The sequence below is a fragment of the Pelobates fuscus genome, chromosome 6, assembly GCF_036172605.1.
Source record: "Pelobates fuscus isolate aPelFus1 chromosome 6, aPelFus1.pri, whole genome shotgun sequence".
Taxonomy (NCBI): Eukaryota; Metazoa; Chordata; class Amphibia; order Anura; family Pelobatidae; genus Pelobates; species Pelobates fuscus.
Genome location: NC_086322.1, coordinates 165,411,651 through 165,430,840, shown reverse-complemented (window position 1 = coordinate 165,430,840; position 19,190 = coordinate 165,411,651). Strand labels below are relative to the sequence as shown.

Genomic DNA, 19,190 nt, shown 5'->3' with positions numbered 1-19,190 from the left:
AAGGGTGAGGCAAACGGTTAAATGGTGTTACGGTTACAATTTAGAAAAATACAATTTGAAAGAAAGTTAGGGTTGGGAACTAATTTAGTCGCACTCAATTATTATTCTAACCCTAGAAATAGTACAAATAGTACAAATCGTGGAAGGCAGATAATGTGCAAAGTCCAAAGGGTTTGTATATGAATATAGTTTTGAATTGTCAGGTGTCCCTTTAAGAAGGTCATAACCTACAAATCTACCTCCAGACATATTTTTGTTTTCTATTGGCTTCAAATAAAGAGTGTTCCTCGGTCAGTACCAGGGGTAAGGTATGGAGGGATGCTATCGGTCAGTAGGGGGGAGGGGAGAGTATGCTGTCGGTGAAGCAGTGCTGAGCCAGTCGGTAGGTGTCAGTGTGTTCATCCAATCAGTGGTGATGGTGCCGGTCCCTTGTGGTTCTCCTGCTGATGTCACTCCCTGTGCTTGGCTCAGCCTCCAGCAATGCTCCGCTCTCCTCCCTCACTGATACAGACAATCCTATATATAACCCGGATAGAACGCTCTGTGCTCTACACACGGGCTGCCCGGACCGAGGCGAACACCGAGCGTGTCCTCCATTCAGTGCGGAGTACCGGCAGCTACATCCTGCCATCCCTGGCCGCCTAGCACACCTGTAGCTCCTTAGCGCCTCCTGTCGGCAGGGACCGGGAGCTGCCGCCCGCACTGGTACCATCTCTCTCCTGCCAGCAGCTGATCCAGCCCGAAGATGGGCTGCTTACCCTGGGATTAATCTGCCTTCATTCAGCTGGGCTAACGAAAGGAGAATAGGGACTGCGATCCAGGAGTCCGGCTCCGGTTGCTAAGGGATTCCGCTGGTAATACAGACCGGTCTCTGCGCTCTCTCTCCCTCCCTGTGTGTGGCCTTGGATGTACTGTCTGACCACCTCCTCCCCCCTCCCCTCTCAGCACACACAGCCATTGTTATTGTTTGGGTCACACAGTATGCTGCTGCCTGGACTGCCTGCCGGTCTGTGAGAGCTGCTCCCCAATGTGTACCTGCTAGGAGAGCACTGAGGACAAAGGACATTGTCCACCCAGTGTCTGGCCATGTGGGCTCATCCTGAAGAAGTGCTGCTGGCTAATGCCTTGTGGATCACAGAGAGGGCCAATCCTTACTTCATCCTGCAAAGGAGAAAAGGCCATGGGAACAGAGAAAGAGGGGGGCTGGCAGGTAAGATACCCCTCATGGGGAGGGGGGGAGGGGGTATTGTGATTTTTACTTTAATATGAAATCAATATAATTTCTCAGTTAATTGTACGGGTGGTTGGTAACCACACAATACTATTTGGAATCTTACATAAACACAATGTATTAATAAAGATTGTTATTGTTGTGCTATTATTCTGATTTGCAGTACAGATTGAAATTACTGTTATAACCCAAATTCTATAATGTATTGAGTGATTTTCAGTTTATATTCATATTTTCACCAGCAGGGTGTGATGAGGTGGGTAATGTATTTTTTATTATTTATTTATACAGGTACTTATTTTGCACTCTGCAATGAAGCTTTTTTTTTAAATTTTTTAAATTTATTTGTTTTATTTTATTGTTATTTATTTACAAAACATGACTCCATGAATCATAAACACAACTGACTGCAAAAAAAATATTTGGCCTATTCTAGGATGTGATATTGTTAATACCAGTGACATCTCAATCTCACAAATTGATGAAGATTTGATTTCAAAATGTGGGCACTTCGTTGTGTAACAATATTATTGACCTGTTTGCCAATGTGTGGGTTTTTTTTTGTTTTGTTTTTTACAATGAGCATTATCTTATTTACCATTTTCTTGTTTATATTCTAAAACATCACTTTCTAGAGTGCAATGTGACTGATGTTCTTAAGCCATCACCATTTAACCCTTTAGTGACCAGACCGTTTTTCAATTTTCTTACAGTTAAGGACCAGGGCTCTTTTTACATTTCTGCTGTGTTTGTGTTTAACTGTAATTTTCCTCTTACTCATTTACTGTACCCACACATATTATACACACTTTTTCTCGCCCATTAAATGGTCTTTCCAAAGATACCATTATTTTCATCATATTATATAATTTACTATAAAAATATGATGAAAAAAACACACTTTTCCTAAGTTTGACCCCCAAACTCTATTGCGCATCTACAACTGTCATGAGTTTAGAAATACCAAACGTTAACATGTTCTTAGCTTTTTCTGGAAAGTTATAGGGTTATGAGTATAAGTAGCATTTTGCTATTTCCAAACCATTTTTTTTTTTTTAAAGACAACCAAAGGTATTAAACTTGGGGTATTTTGACCCTTTTCATGTAAACCTTTTACCACCAATCTATGCCAAATTAAAAATGAAAAAAAAAATCTTTTTTTTATTTTTTTATTTTATTTTTTTATTTTTACACACATAGCAATTTAAGAATACATGTACAGAGAACTTTTAAGGGTTACTGCCAAAGAACACCACAATATATGTTAAGCAACATTTTCTGAGTGCAGTTATACCCCTATGTATATGTGTGTTGGGGGCTAAAATACCTTATTTGGAGGGTGTGCATTCCAGTTTTCCAATCTGGAATTTTCACAGCTGGTCATCGTGCACCCATGTCTTATTTGGGACATTTTTGAAGCTGGTGTTCTATCAAAAAACCCTACCCCGTGAAAATTCCCTACCCTCGTCACTTCCGGTGACGCAGCCGCACCGGAAGTGACCCTCATCCAATGGAGGAGGAGGGTGTGCGCCGCCGCGCAAGCGCACACCAACTAGGTAGGGATTTTTCACGGGGTAGGGGAAATGAATGCAACAGTGCGCACGCGCGGCAAAGTACTCCCGTCGGAGGTACAGCGCGCGTGCGCACGAGTTGCAAGGGAGCGCTTCACAAACCGCGCATGCGCAGTATAGGGGTAGGGAAATTTGATGGCTATTAGCCCTGTGAGATCTCCCTACCCCTATACTGCGCATGCGCGGACTCCATCAGATTAAAGCCTCTCCCTGCTCCCAACACTCTCAGCCATCCAAGATTGAGGGTGAATTATGGTGGGACGGTGGGTGTTTATGTGCATTATATTGGGGGGTCTGTGCAGACCCCCAATTCTGCACAGACCCCCCAATTCTGCGCAGACCCCCCCAATATAATGCACATAAACACCCACCGTCCCACCATAATTCACCCTCAATCTTGGATGGCTGAGAGTGTTGGGAGCAGGGAGAGGCTTTAATCCGACGATCAGAGTTCGCGCATGCGCAGTATAGGGGTAGGGAGATCTCACAGGGCTAATAGCCATCAAAATTCCCTACCCCTATACTGCGCACGCGCGAACTCTGATCGTCGGATTAAAGCCTCTCTCCCTTGCCACTAGTGCGCACGCGCGCTGTACCTCCGATGGGAGTACTTTGCCGCGCGTGCGCACTGTGGCGTTAATTTACCCTACCCCGTGAAAAATCCCTACCTAGCCTAGTTGTTGTGCGCCTGCGCGGCGGCGCACACCCTCCTCCTCCATTGGATGAGGGTCACTTCCGGTGCGGCTGCGTCACCGGAAGTGACGAGGGTAGGGAATTTTCACGGGGTAGGGTTTTTTGATAGAACACCGGCCAATGTAATTTACCACATCAAACCATATATTTTGAAAAGTATACACCCTAGGGTATTTCAAATGGTATTTTAACCCTTTCCATGCACTAATTCTACCACCAGTCTTTGTCAAACGTTTGGGTAGTCATTTTTTGTTATTTTTCTCTCACATTGTACTTTAGGCATGGATTCTCAGTTCCTGTTATGTGTTACTGACAAAGAACATAACAATATGTGTTCTGTAACATCTCCCGATTACAACAGTGCCCTCAATGTACAGGCTTTATGGATTTTTGCAAACTCACAGAGGTCAAATGTAGGGCCTTTCCCTTTTCCATGTTTGCACATTGAAATTTGCCAGATTGGTTTGCTGGGCCTATGTTGCCTTTGAGACCATAGAGCAGCCCAGAAATGAAAATTAACCCCATCATGGCATACCATTTGCAAAAGTAGACAACCCACTGTATTCAAAATGGGATATGTCCAGACTTTTGTAGTAAAACAAAGTTAGCGTTCATTTTTCAATTAAAAGTAGTTTAGAGGCACATTCTCCCCTGTTCTGATACTTGAAGGAAAAACAAATACAATGTAGTAGAATTTTCTGCACTGCTGCAGAAAATTTAATTTCCACATGGATATTGCATTGGGAAAATGTCTCTGACTTTGGCCTTGATTTAAAATGTTTATTTTAATATTTTTGAATTAGGAACAAATTCATGAAAGGGGGAAAAAAATTATGCAGGCATAGAATAACCATTGTAGAGGGAAAGAAATTATAAAAAGCACAACAAAGAATTGTTGGAAAAGTTTTTTTAGAAGCCAATATATTCTTATTTTTTTATAATATTCATGTGGATATATTATAATATTTATAATAATGCTGAGTTATTGATTGGAGGGAACATTGCAAAAATTGGGACAAGTCCTGGAAAAAGGCAGAGCAATGGTCTCTACATTTTCATAGGGAGTAATATCCTTCACTTCCTATAGAAAATCTGCCTGTGAAAGCTGTGGAATTCAAAACCTCCTGTGTGGCGGGACCGCCGCCTAAACTGTGAATTGCCCTGTTTTTATATGTGTGGATGTGCCTTCTTAGAATGTGTTACCCCTTTTTAATCTTTCCCTTTCGGTAATTTTGACTGTAAACCCTGCAAAATACCTTTTTGACCACCCCAGCACTCCATTTAGAACGTTTACTTAGAATGTTCACACCTCGCTAACAAGGTGTGAAAACCGCAGACCGCAAGGGAACAAGTGGCGCGTGCTTCCCCTTTGTGGCCGCCGGTTCATATCACCGAACACCCGCCAGGGGGAGCATTAGACTCCTGAACCGGCCTGCGTACCCTGTCTTCAATCCCTGTGTCAGGGATCATCCTACATGCTCTTAACAGAGCTATAATCATTCGTCCCTCTCAAACCTGGGAGCTACGAGGCTAGGCTCGTGGCTACCCAGGCATACGCTCTCTCCGACAGATACCGGAGTGTGGGTATCCACTGGAGAGAGGGACGCATGCCAGCAGGTAGTCCCTGGGGCTGTGAGTGGGTCTCACGGCCACAAGGTACCCGTTGGCTGCATGGAAGTCCGCGCCGACCAATGGCAGAAGGAGCGCCCATTCAAACTGGGTTCGCGCCATACTCCTGGTTGGTCGGCGCAAGTAAAGTGCTGATTGGTCGCCACAGGGAGCGGGCGACCAATCTGAGAAGGAGAGCTTGTTCAAACTGGGTTTCGTGCCCTTCTGTCTGGGTGGCAAAATCCCTCTCGTCCCTGGGCGCTGATTGACACTGGGAGACCTGGAAACACTGACACATGGGGACACTGGAAAACATGGGGACACTGGGACACATGGGGATGCTAAAACACATGGGGACGCTGTGAGACATAGGGGAGACACTGAGACATTGGGACACGGAGACACGATGTCCCCATTTCTCCCAGTGTCCCCATGTCCCCCATCCAGCGTCGCTAGTGTCTCTGTGTCCCCATGTCTCCCAGTGTCTGTGTCCCATGTCTCTGTGTGCCTAGTGTCCCCCTGTCTATGTCCACAACTGTCCCCTAGTCTCCCAGTGTCCCCTAGTCTCCCAGTGTCCCCTAGTCTCCCAGTGTCCCCTAGTCTCCCAGTGTCCCCTAGTCTCCCAGTGTCCCCTAGTCTCCCAGTGTCCCCATGTCTCCCAGTGTCCCCATGTCTCCCAGTGTCCCCTAGTCTCCCAGTGTCCCCATGTCTCCCAGTGTCCCCATGTCTCCCAGTGTCCCCTAGTCTCCCAGTGTCCCCTAGTCTCCCAGTGTCCCCATGTCTCCCAGTGTCCCCATGTGTCCCCATGTCTCCCAGTGTCCCCATGTCTCCCAGTGTCCCCTAGTCTCCCAGTGTCCCCTAGTCTCCCAGTGTCCCCTAGTCTCCCAGTGTCCCCATGTCTCCCAGTGTCCCCATGTCTCCCAGTGTCCCCGTTCCTAGTGTCTGTGTGCGCCTAGTGTCCCCATGTCTATGTCCACAAATGTCCACATGTCTCAGTATCCCCAAGTGTCTGTCTCCCAGCCAGTGTCCCCTAGTCTCCCAGTGTCTGTGTTCCTATATATATATATATATATACACACACACACACACACAGAAGGAAATGAGATTCGGCTGTACATAATCTAAAACAGGAACAAAAAAGAACACATAGTGTGATACAGTAAAACAAATGCTAGTGTGCGAAGGAGGTAATGCACTCACGAGATCAAAATTAATAATGCGCCCTCTATGGCCCTCTATTTACAATAAATTTGCATCTTTATTTTATCCATACCCATCGGAGTATCATTCCTATTTTGGTCCGCTTGGATTTCCAGTGGAGAGAGGAGGCGTTCAGCCGCCGAAGTTTACCGGGGCAGGCACCCTTTGGGCACATTATTCATTTTGATCTCATGAGTGCATTACCACCTTAGCACACTAGCATTTGTTTTACTGTATAACACTATGTGTTTCTTTTTTTTGTTCCTGTTTTAGATTATGTACAGCCGAATCTCATTTCCTTCTGTGCTTATATATATGTTGTAAAAGGTCAGGAACTGGGCCACGACCTTGAGAGGCTGTTTGATTGAATATATCAGATAAGTATATCTGGATTAGCATAGAGTATGTGTTTTCTTATAGCTGCATCCTATGAGTTTCCCTCCAGCACCATCTCCATCAGATACATGACGCTTGGGAGGTATGACTGTTTTAGTGTTTTTGGTCGATAAGATTCCATAATTAGTCCCATCATAATTGTCAGCACCAGGCCCAGTGTGCTCTTAATCCAGCCCTGACTTCACTTCATGCTTTTTGTAGTAAACAATGTCTCTTTTCAGAGTAAATGCAGTGTTTACAGTCTAGGGAAACCTCCGGTGACCACTCCTCAGATGTCTGCTAGAGGTGCTTTCTGGGGTAGTGACTGAAATTTAGTGTGTCTACCCTCGGCATGGAGATGCTGAACTTTCCTCATAGAGATGCTGATTGGCCAGGACTGTTTGGTTTTCATATGGGAAAGCATTTTAATTAGCTCAGAACACCACTTCTGATGTCGGCCAAGAAGGCAGATCAGGGGCAGAGTAAGCAGCAGCAGACTGAAATAAAGGTAGGATTTTACTATATTTAAAGGGTTCTCAAATACATGTTTGTGTACTTGACCCTATAGTGTTACTTCAAGCTTTTCTCTCCATCCCAACCCTGGTGGTTTTAGTGTATGAAAGAAAAGAAAATATGGGATGTTCTTGTGAAGGAATAACTCTGGGTTTTTAATAGGGTAGACTGATTATTATAACCGATATTCAAAATCTTCCTGATGAACTGTATCGCACTTGTAATATTCCAGTACCTTAATCACCTCTTCCAGTCACCACACACTGTCTCCTGTATCCGGAATCTCTAGCCACCAGCCAATGAAAAGTCACATTGTGACCTTACATCACTCATTTATGCGAGTCACCGAATGCCGAGCTCAGCTGAACACCAGTCAGACTATGAATAATCTACTGTAATGTACTGGGCTGGCTCACTGAGAGTGATCGGAATGTGATTGCTGTAGGTATGTTCAGTTAATACCAGATTTGTGTAGAAATTTTGTTACTTTTCAAAAAGTTTAAATGTACAGAATATCTGGACTGATTATCGACAGTTGGCCTGAAAAGCGACTGATGACTAGTCTTAGATGTACATACTCTGCCTGTATAAATGTAAAGCATGTGCATTGATGTAACATAATTCTAGGATACACTCATATGTTTGGACATTCTTCTGCCACATGACCAAATAAAATCCCTGTTATTTACACTGAGTTACTGCAGTCACACAAGTGTTGCTGTGTTTTGACTGATGTCATACTTCCTGGCATTGTCATTTGTTGAAACCTGAAATACTGTGAGTTGTCAGATCATTGTAAGCAAGACAACAATGATTCATAAGCATTAATGTTAGTAATTGTACAGTTGGTGACAGTTTAAGTTGTAGATACATGAAGACGCAGTGGCTTGGAGTGTTACACTTTTTTTTATTTTTTTTATATATATTTATTATTTATATAGCATCATCAGATCATATAGCGCTGTACAATGGGTGGACTAACAGACATGTAATTGTAACCAGACAACTGGACGTACAGGAACAGAAGTGGAGGGCCTTGCTTAATGAGCGTGCGAGCACATTCACCTATTCACTAAACGGCAACTTCAATGTTGACAGATTTTATTAGTTTTTTTTAAAAAACAAAAAAACCTAATCTAGGCAAAAATTATGGGGGTTTAGTTTCATTTTATGATCATACATTGCATAAGCCTGCCACAACGTCAATGTACCCCATCTTTGGCAGGTCCTACTCTCACAGTCTAATGTCTGCTCTTATGAGATTAACCCACTTACTTGGGGGAAAAAAATCCATCTGGGGCTCTCTGCAGTACAATGCTAAATAGGGCCCTGGGATGAGGCACCTGTGACAGGGAGGTGTGCAAAATCAAGGAGTTGGCTTGACGCCCAGATATATATACTGTATATGAAACTGGTGCATGTTCAGGTGAGTGCAGCCTACCCTCCCCCCCCCCCCCCACCCCCTGTATGTGTGTGTATGTGTTGTTGTGTTGCCTAGACTAGCTCTTTAAAGCGCCACTTTCAACATCTGAAGACACTGCAATGAACTCTGACAGAGACATTGTTGCTCCACAATCTTCTTCCAGCCAGTCCTCTTTTGCTCCTGGCACTTCAGCACCAGGAGCTGACATTGCTGCTCTACAGAATACAACATTGAAGTCCATAGAGTATCCCACATGATCCTCCATAGAGCCAATTCGCTGCAGCCGTCATTGCCTTTGCAAGTCCTCCCCTTCTAACACTGCTCAGATTGTCTGTGGCTGTCTTATTAGACTTCCCAATGCAGCTCAATGAGAAGTCTTTCTAAGGCAGGTGCTCTGAGCAATTTTAATTTGGCTCCACTAAGCTAAAAAAACTTAATTTGTAAATGTACCGATTTCTGTTTGAAATCTGCACTTTTTGTAAGCTGAAATAGGACACACTCCACACATAATGCATTTCAGCTGAAGTACATGAGGCATCTGGAGTGTCCCTTTAAGGGGAGAACGTAACTCTAAATTCAGAACTGGGACATACATGTCCCAGGGCTGACTGAGATTTTGACGTTTTAAGTCTACAGCAGCTGTAACTTCAGCAGCCATTCTTAAAAGGACACTATAGCCACCCAGACCACTTCATCCCAATGAGATTTCAATAGAGACTCTGAGTTGGAAAAAGAAAAGTAAAACCTATTTTATTCGAATGCACACTGGGGTGGTGAGGGCTGAAAACAAACAGGGACACTAGCATTCGGAATGCAGATCTGTATTACTAACACTATATAGTGTTCATTTAAAATAATAGGTGCTGCTCTGCAGTGTAGTGCCCACTAATATATTGGTGAGATCTAGGCATGTACAAGAGTATTATCACTCTAGTGGTTATGGGGCCAGCCGTGCCCTGGTATTCACCTGTTTTCAAACTCTGGTTTTGTTTTTTTATGTATTTATTTTTTAGGGGAAAATCCATTGCGTGAAGTTCCAAGTACCCTAGTGTATGCATTTCACCATAGTTTTCTCATGACTTATGATGTAGCTGTTCTGATGTGTGATAAACAATACTTCCCTTTTTTTTTTTTTTTTTTTTTTTTTTATATATATAGAGTTCTCAATGAGCAGATGATCATGATTGCCTAGTGTGTGGAGATACTATATATATGATGATGATCATGATTGCCTAGTGTGTGGAGATAATAAATATATATATATATATATATATATATATAATTATTTTAGTTTTTTCTACAGAAGTTTAATTTATTGCCTAACTCTGAAAAAATTCTGTGAAATGACTGGCACGTAGATCCGGACAGTCCTGCAATTGTAATAAACAAAAGCTGAGTTGTGTGTGAGACTCTTATTTTATTTATTTTTGAACGTCGTGGTGAGTACAGTAAAGGCTTCCCCCTGTTTAAAAGTCCAATAAAAGCACCCAGACCGCAACTAGAGGCGCTTCCATGTTAAGAATGAGGTCAATCTTTTCCATATGGGGAAATATTGGATTGGTCAAGATCATCATCTTTATGATCTAAGCCAAGGAGGTGGTACAGGAGGACAGAGACAGGAACACACAGGGCTGACAGGTCCGTAAATCTCGTCACTCAAATCCTCACAGGGAGGGGTTATATAGGTAGATTAAAACTATATAGTGTTCCTGTAATGTAAATTATCATAACCTCTAAACATAGGAAAATGTGTTGCAAAAAAAAAAAAATGCCACGCATATCTGCACTGAATGAGTCAGGGTTTTTTTTTTTTTTGTCTTCAGTTAAATTGCAAATGTTGGGCAAAAATGGTTATAAAATGTATTTTTACAACTTTCCCTGAATGCTTTGCAGAACATGTGTATAAACATTTCTTGCTTATTTAAAATGTAGCCTGTATGTATGTATCCAAAAGTTAATAAGACCTGGACCCTGTGTTATTTTAATTTATTTCTTTTCCAGTTTATCAATACTGTTAAACTTTAAACCCCTTAAGGACAGCGGGCGTTCTATGCCGTCTTTGGGGACCCAGCTCTAAATGTCGGCGGGTGGCATAGAACACCCAAGCCATCCAATGTACTTACCCGGTCCCCCTGGGCCATATGATCGCGAGGTCATTGCGAGGACCTCACAATCACATGGACTTCATAGCCGTCCAAAGCAATGCCAGCAGGGGGAGTGCCTGCAAATATCTGCAGTTCTAAACATCTCGATTACCAGAGCATAGTTGGCAATGGTCACATTATTGCATCAAGCTATTCTGTATCTGCATACTGCCAGTTATTTACCATTTTATGTGCAAAAGGTGCAGAAGATCTGATCGCTCCCCAAGTCGAATTCCTGGAGGAGGGCAGGAGATGTTTTTTGCTTTGATGGTTTCTTCTTTCCCCCGGTTTTTATTTTTTTTAATCCTTCATGGTTTCAAAATTTCTGGGAATTTTACATCTCTACTTTATGTATATGTTCCAGCCTCTTCATTGCGTCTAGTAATGTAACTGCTCACATGTGATTTTTATTTGTGTGCTGATGACATGTCCTCACGTGTTGTGGCACACCTTCTGTGATGTAATATTGATAATTCATGTTGTGAATATTGATGATTCACAAAAAGCAAAAATGACTCATGATAATAAATGTATGCTTACTAATGCAAGGAGCCTATATAACAAAATGGGGGAACTAGAGGCAATAGCATACACTAAACAATGATATAATAGGCATAACAGAAACATGGTGGGATGACACATGACTGGGCAGTTAACTTAAATGGGTACACACTATTTAGGAAGGATAGAAAAAACAAGAAGGGTGGTGGGGTATGTTTGTATGTCAACCATGAGTTAAAGTCAAATCTTAGGCATGTGGAGCGTGACGAGGAAAATGTGGAAGTTTTATGGGTAGATATCTGCTTGGGGCAAGCAAAGGGAAATCAATTAGTGGTTGGGATATGTTATAAACCACCTAATGTAAATATTAATGAGGAAGAACTGTTAGAGCAAATTGGGAAAGCTGCAATTCGGGGTAACACGTTAATTATTGGAGATTTTAATTACTTGGCCATGAATTTGGATAGAGGGACTAGTACTTCAGCAATGGGAATCATGTTTTTAAATGTGTTAAATGACACCTCTATGTCACAACTGGTACAAGCACCAACTAGAAAGGATGCTTGTCTGGATCTCGTTATAACAAACAATGTTGATCTTTTAAGGGGAGCATTTGGGAAATAGTGATCACAATATGGTAATTTTTTTAAATAAACTCAAAGCAAAAGCATGTGGGATATACTAAAACGAATAGTTTTTAAAAAGCCAATTTCAATAATATTAGGGCAGCTCTACAACATATCGACTAGCATAAACTCCGTAGTGATAAAAACACTGAGGATAGTAGAGCAGTAAAACAAGAGATTAGAAATAAGAAAAGGGCATTTAAATTGGACAAATCAGAGGCATCCTATATACAATATAACAAAGCCAATAATGCTTGTAAAAAGGCAATTAAAGTTGCTAAACTAGAAAATTAGAAATTGATAGCCAAAGAAAGCAAAACCAACCCCAAAACTTTTTTCAAGTACATCAATTCTAAAAAAACCAAAAATGAAAGTGTAGGTACACTGGAAACAGAGATGGGTTTGTTAGCTAATGAAGACCAGGACAAAGCAGAAATGTTAAATAACAATATAACCGTATAAACGAATGAGGATCTGACGGCAAGAGATATGCAAATGATTGCTGCAAAAATCTTGCAGATTACTTGTGATTGGATAACTTGAGACAAGGTGCTACAGCTATTAAAGAAAATTAATGTAAATAAAGCTCCGGGGCCTGATGGTATTCACCCACGAGTACTTAAGGAGCTAAGTGGGGAAATAAGTGAACCTCTGTATTTAATTTTTCAAGATTCTTTTGTTTCAGGTATTGTACCGGAGGATTGGAGGAAGGCAGATGTTGTTCCTATATTTGAAAAGGGTTCAAAATCCTTGCCTGGAAATTATAGACCTGTGAGCTTAACTTCTGTGACTGGGAAAATATTTGAAGGGCTATTAAGGGATAATATTCAAGAATTCATTGGGAAGAACTTTATTAGCAATAATCAGCATGGTTTTATGAAACATGGGTCATGTCAAACTAACCTAATTGCATTCTATGAAGAAGTAAGTAGAAGTATAGATCAGAGTGTTGCAGTGGATGTGATCTACTTGGATTTTGCCAAGGCATTTGATACGGTTCCTCACAATAGGTTAGTCTTCAAACTAAAAGAAATTGGTCTAGATGAATGTTCTTGGGTAGAACATTGGCTTGAGGATAGAGTACAACGAGTTGTCATTAATGGTAAATTTTCAGGCTGGACAAAAGTGGTGTCCCTCAGGGTTCAGTTTTGGGACCGCTTTTATTTAACTTATTTATAAATGATCTTGAAATAGTCATTGAAAGCCATGTATCAGTGTTTGCAGATGACACACAACTTTGTAAAGTAATAAAATGTGAGCAGGATATTGCTTTGCTGCAGAGGGATTTGGATAGATTGGGGGACTGGTCACTAAAATGGCAGATTAAATTTAACGTAGAGAACTGCAAAGTTATGCACTTCGGGGTTAAGAATGCACAAGCAATTTACACCCTAAATGGTAGTGAATTAGGGATAACCACACACGAGAAGGATTTGGGAATTGTTCTAGACAACAAATTAAACAGCAATATGCAATGTCAATCTGCAGTTGTGAAGGCCAGTAAGGTTTTATCATGCATAAATTCTCGGGATGAAAATATAATTTTGCCTCTTTATAAATCGCTGGTAAGACCACACCTTGAATATGCTCCGCAATTTTGGGCATCTGTTCTAAAGAAGGATATCATGGCACAAGAAAGTGCAGAGACGAGCTACACAATTGATAAAAGGAATGGAGCATTTTAGTTCCGAAGAAAGGTTAAAACATTTACATCTGTTTAGTTTGGGAAAACAGCGCCTGAGAGGGGTTATGATAACATTATACAATATATTCGGGGCCAGTACAAACCATTATCTGGAAATATATTTATAAACAGGGCTATACATAGGACACGAGGTCACACATTTAGGGTGGAAGAAAGGAGATTTCATCTAAGGCAAAGAAAAGTTTTTTTTGTTTGTTTTTTTACAGTAAGCGCAATAAGGATATGGAATTCTCTGCCTGAAGAGGTGGTTTTGTCAGAGTCTATACAGATGTTTAAACTGCAATTGGATAAATACTTATAATTTCTAATTAGTGGGGTAATAGCTGCTTGATCTAAAGAGACATCTGACTGCTATTTTGGAGTCAAGAAGGATTTTTTTCCTAGTTTGTTGCAAAATTGGAAGAGCTTCAGACTAGGAGTTTTTGCCTTCTTTTGGATCAACAGCAAAAACATATGTGAGGAAGGCTGAACTTGATGGACACAAGTCTCTTTTCAGCTATGTAACTATGTATCTTGATGGTCAGGTTTGGTGTGTGTGTGTGTTATAAAATAAAAATGAAAAAATAACAATTTATCTTATCCTTGGTGGTCTTCCCCTAGCCCATTTTGATTAATCCTAATTCAGTCCCTAAAGTTGGCATTCATTTGCAAACTCCTAGTTCCCTTTTTTTATTTTTTTTACTACATATTACCAATTGTGTTCTACTTTAACTCAACCCTTATCTTCCCTGTGTATGGAACTGCTATGTTTTCAGCTGCAGGGTTAAAACTAGAGGGACCTGGCACCCAGACAATATCATTGAGCTGAAGTGGTCTGGGTGCCTATAGTGGTCCTTTAAGTGTATGTGTATCTGCATGCACTGGTGTACATAATGAGGTCGCAGCCCTGCGACCAAGTGCCCGCCTCCATGTGTTGCGGCCCGGCTTGCGCAGTGTAAGCGCCGGGGGGCCCACGGATCAGTTTTTGCACCGGGGCCCCATGGATCGTGTGTACGCCACTGCCTGTGCAGGTTCTGTAAAAGTCAATAAACGTTAATCCTCTCCGTTATAGGTGGATGAAAGCAGAAGATGTGTCTGCAGACTCAATTGAACCTTTGAATTTGCTGCGGACACAAGCGACCTTCCACATTGTGCATTACATCTGTGATGCTTATAAATAGTAATCCATACTGTATATAGTGTGGGCCAAGCGTTAGGTGGAGAGCGCTTTTATGTCAGGAGACAATTCGATTGTGGAACTATGCCTACACATTCACTTACAGAGCAGCGGCTATTTACTAAATGTTTTAATATTTTTATTTTTTATTTTTTTTTACTGAATGAACGTACTCAAAATTATTGAAATACGTAACCCCGTAAAGCCATGATATTCATCTGTCATATATGATCAACCTTTCAAATTAATAGCAAGCAGGGTGACTGACATGCATGCCATCAATTCTCTGCTAGAATTATGAAAATAAATTCATATTTTATAATTTTACAAAATTTTTTAGAAGTAAGTCACTGTCTGTAACTGCAAATAGTATATGGAGGTGGTTACTGCTTCTCCAATGCAACGTTTGTCCTATTTTGGTGTGGAATTAACGAGAGAGAGAGCGTGTGGTTTTTTTTTGTCTTTCTTTTATTCAGTTGTGAAAATTTGGATAAAATCAGATTAAGATTTGATGATTGGTCAGTGGCCTTAATTGATTGGCAAAATAAAACGTCTTGTCTGAATCCTATTTATTTATTTTCTCAATGCAAACCATAAATGTGGAGACTGGTTCTCTCACAGTTAACATCAAACTGGTCATAAAATCAATATGGTTGCCATAAGCCTATTACCTTCAAGGTTGCCCTACAACTGTGTAAACTTGCATTTATATCCCATTTGCTTTAACTTATTACATTGTATTACAACTTGAGAGAGAGAGGGAGAAATATACTTGGTGACAAAAGTATTAAAGATGATATGGAAGTTTTAAACACTTGTCAAAAAACTGTTTAAAACTAATGCTGAGACACCTGTCGCTTTTGATTGCACTGTATAACTGCCGTTCGTGTACATGTTGTGACTTGCAATGCCATGCTCTTCTTCTTTACTGCTTACTCTTCCTCTGCTTTTTTTTTTTTTTATTTTTTTTTTTAATTGTATGAAAAAATTCTAAATAAAGAATTAAAAAGAAAAAGTGCTGACGTAATCTCCTGTACTATGTTCAGCTGTCTCTCCAAAATTCACCCCATGCCATATGGTGTGGTGGCCATGTTCAATTAAATTACACATTTTGAAATATCTTGGTTTGTGGGGTTTTTAAAAAAAAAAAAAGTTATATATATATTGGAGCCGTATTAGTCCAGTGAGGTAGATGTAAAAAAAAACAAAAAAAAAACAGATACAATTTGTGTCTTGTAATACTTTTACATTTTTTTTTTATTTTTTATTGGACTGACATTTTTTGGGTGATGGGCTTTCAGGAGAGTCTCCCTTTCTCAGGTCTGAAGCATTTGACTTGAGACTTAAAGCGAGATTCTCCCCCGAAAGATTGTCATTCCAATAAAAAAGGTATTACAAGATACGAATTTTGTATAATTTTTTATAGGAGTGTAACAATAAAAACTAAATATTACTTCAAATATAAAATATATATATATATATATAAATTTTATATTTGAAATAATATTTCGTTTTTATTGTTACACTCCTATGCTTGACCACCTCCTTTGCTACTGGCAGTTTTATACAGTGCCTTGCAAAAGTATTCCCCCCCCCCCCCCCCCCCGCCCCTCTTTGGAATTTTTCATGTTTTGTTGCCTTATAACCTGCAATTAACATGGATTGTCTGAGGATTTGCATCATTTAATTTACAGAACATGTCCACATTTTTAAAGATTTTTTTTTTTATTGTGAAGCAAGCAACAAATAGGACAAAATAACAGAAAAAGTCAATGTGCATAACTATTCACCACCCTGTCAATACTTTTGTAGAGCCACCTTTTGCGGCAATCACAGTTCCAAGTCGCTTTGGATAAGTCTCTGAGCTTTCCACATCTTACCACTGGGATTTTTGCCCATTCCTCCTTGCAAAACTGCTCCAGCTCCTTAAAGACCACAGATTTTCTATTGGACTGAGGTCTGGGCTTTGACTAGGCCATTCCAACACATTTACATGTTTCCCCTTAAACCACTCAAGTGTTGCTTTAGCAGTGTGTTTGGGGTCATTGTCCTGCTGGAAGGTGAACCTCCGTCCTAGCCTCAAATCACGCACAGAGTGGTACAGGTTTTGGTCAAGAATATCACTGTATTTAGCACCATCCATCCCTCAACTCTGACCAATTTCCCAGTCCCGGCTGCTGAAAAACATCCACACAGCATGATGCTGCCACCACCATGTTTCACTGTGGGGATGGTGTTCTTTGGGTGATGGGATGTGTTGGGTTTGCGCCAGACATAGCATTTTCTTTGGCTGAAAAGTAAAATTTTAGTCTCCTCAGACCAGCACACCTTCCTCCATACATTTTGGGATTCTCCCACATTCCTTTTTGCAAACTCAAAACATGCCATTTTGTTTTTTGCTAGATGTAATGGCTTTTTTTTCTGGCCACTCTGCCATAAAGCCCAACTCTATGGAGCATATGGCTTATTGTCGTCCTATGTACAGTCTCTGCTGTGGAACTCTGCAGCTCCTCCGGGGTTACCTTAGGTCTCTGTGCTGCCTCTCTGATTAATGCCCTCCTTGCCCGATCCGTGAGTTTTGGTGGGCAGCCGTCTCTTGGCAGGTTTGCTGTTGTGCCATGTTCTTTCCACTTGGTTATGATAGATTAGATGGTGCTCCTGGGAATCATCAAATATTTGGATATTTTTTTATAACCTAACCTGGAGTTGTACTTCTCAAAAACATTCTCTTACTTGTTTGGAGAGTTCCTTGGTCTTCATGGCAGTGTTTTGTTAGTGGTGCCTCTTGCTTAGGTGTTGCAGCCTCTGGGGCCTTTAAAAAAAGGTGTGTGTATATGTAATGACAGATCATGTGACACTTAGATTGCACACAGGTGGACATCATTTCACTAATTATGTGACTTCTGAAGGTAATTGGTTGCACAAGCGCTTTTTATGGTCTTAATAACAAAGGGGTGAATACATACCCACATGCCAATTTTCTGTTTTATATTTCTAAAAAATTGTTTTATGTATATATATTTTTCTCATTTCACTTCGCCAACTTAGACTATTGTGTTCTGATCCATCACATAAAATTCAGATTAATAAAACATTAAACTTAAGGCTGTAATGTAACAAAATAAGTCACAAGTCAAAGGGGGGTGAATACTTTTGCAAGGCACTGTATGGTTTTTAGAATATTATTCTGTCACTCTTTTCAATCGCCCATAAAACCTAGGTTTTTATCACTGCGTATGATCTGGCAGTGACCAAATTCACACAACATCCCCTCCAGAATTGTTAACTCTGCAGTTTTACATTGTGACCTAAATTCAGATGTGTTTAGGAGAAGGTAACTGATCACATGGCTCGGCCGCTACATCGAATTGCGCAAAACTCTTCAAATGTGGCTAAGTCCTCTGCTACAGTTGTACAATAAAAGTCGCTGTCAAGATGACTGCCGCAAATCCATTACCTTTTTTTTATATTAAATTATTTTGCTAAACTATATTCTACCATAATATATTTACAGTATCTTTCTATATGCTATGCTCCTAGGTCAAATGGTCTGCCAGCCAAAACAATTCAAAATCAAGAAGGCTGCTCAGTCAGTTGCCTTCAAGCTGTCCTAAAATGTTATACTGTTAACTGTTACAAGATTCAACGCACATGAAAGAATTGCAACTATATTTTAATTTATTATGTTCGATCTTTAGTGAAATAAAACTTGTTGAGCTTCAGTCTGGAAAGTTCATTTTAGATCTTTTCTGTCTTGTTTATTGAAAACCATAGTTTTATTAATTCATCACTAATCAAGGGAATATAAAAATGCTTTATGTGAGGAAAAAAAATCTTTTGAGGCATGTGCTCAACACAGGGTAAGACTAATTCTAGTACTGTGATGTTGGGTAACTACCATCCCTAGTCTAAAACCTTGTTGAATCCTGTGCATGATACTGAACCAGGTACTGTGGCTTCTATTTTTAATAAACTGTATAAATGATTCAATACTGTTGGGGAGTATGGGGGGGACTAAATATTTATATATGATAGTTGCCATTAAAGTATTAACATTATTCACCTAACTGAAAGAGCGGATAACCCTCGCTATAAAACACCATACCTGCACACGTTACTGTTGTGACACACGGTGGTTATAAAAGTTCTAACTCTTACTGTTATATATGGCTAAATGGCAGACATAACAAACCTCTTGATAATGCTCAATGTAAATAGTGCATCAACCATGGTAAACCCATCCGCTCTACACCTGGAGACACCATGTCTCTCACCTCACTCCAAGGCCCTGTAGGGAAAGTACCTGGACTTAAAGGGACACTATAGTCACCTGAATAACTTCAGCTAATTGAGGTTGTTCAGGTGAGAACTACAGCTCCCTGCAGCCTTTCTCATGTAAACATTTCTCATGTTTGAAATCTAGGAACACCTCCAGTTGCAGTCA

At 40.6% G+C, this 19,190-nt stretch overlaps 1 protein-coding gene across 1 annotated transcript in view; it reads left to right on the top strand.

The window, feature by feature from the left end:
• Positions 1–503: 503 nt before the first annotated feature.
• Positions 504–19,190, top strand: part of TBC1D9 (TBC1 domain family member 9) — a 79,548-nt gene continuing 60,861 nt past the window's right edge. The window contains exon 1 of the mRNA XM_063458457.1: positions 504–1,210. Coding sequence (XP_063314527.1) covers positions 1,087–1,210 — 124 coding nt within the window. The 5' untranslated portion in view covers positions 504–1,086. The remainder of the gene's footprint in view (positions 1,211–19,190) is intronic.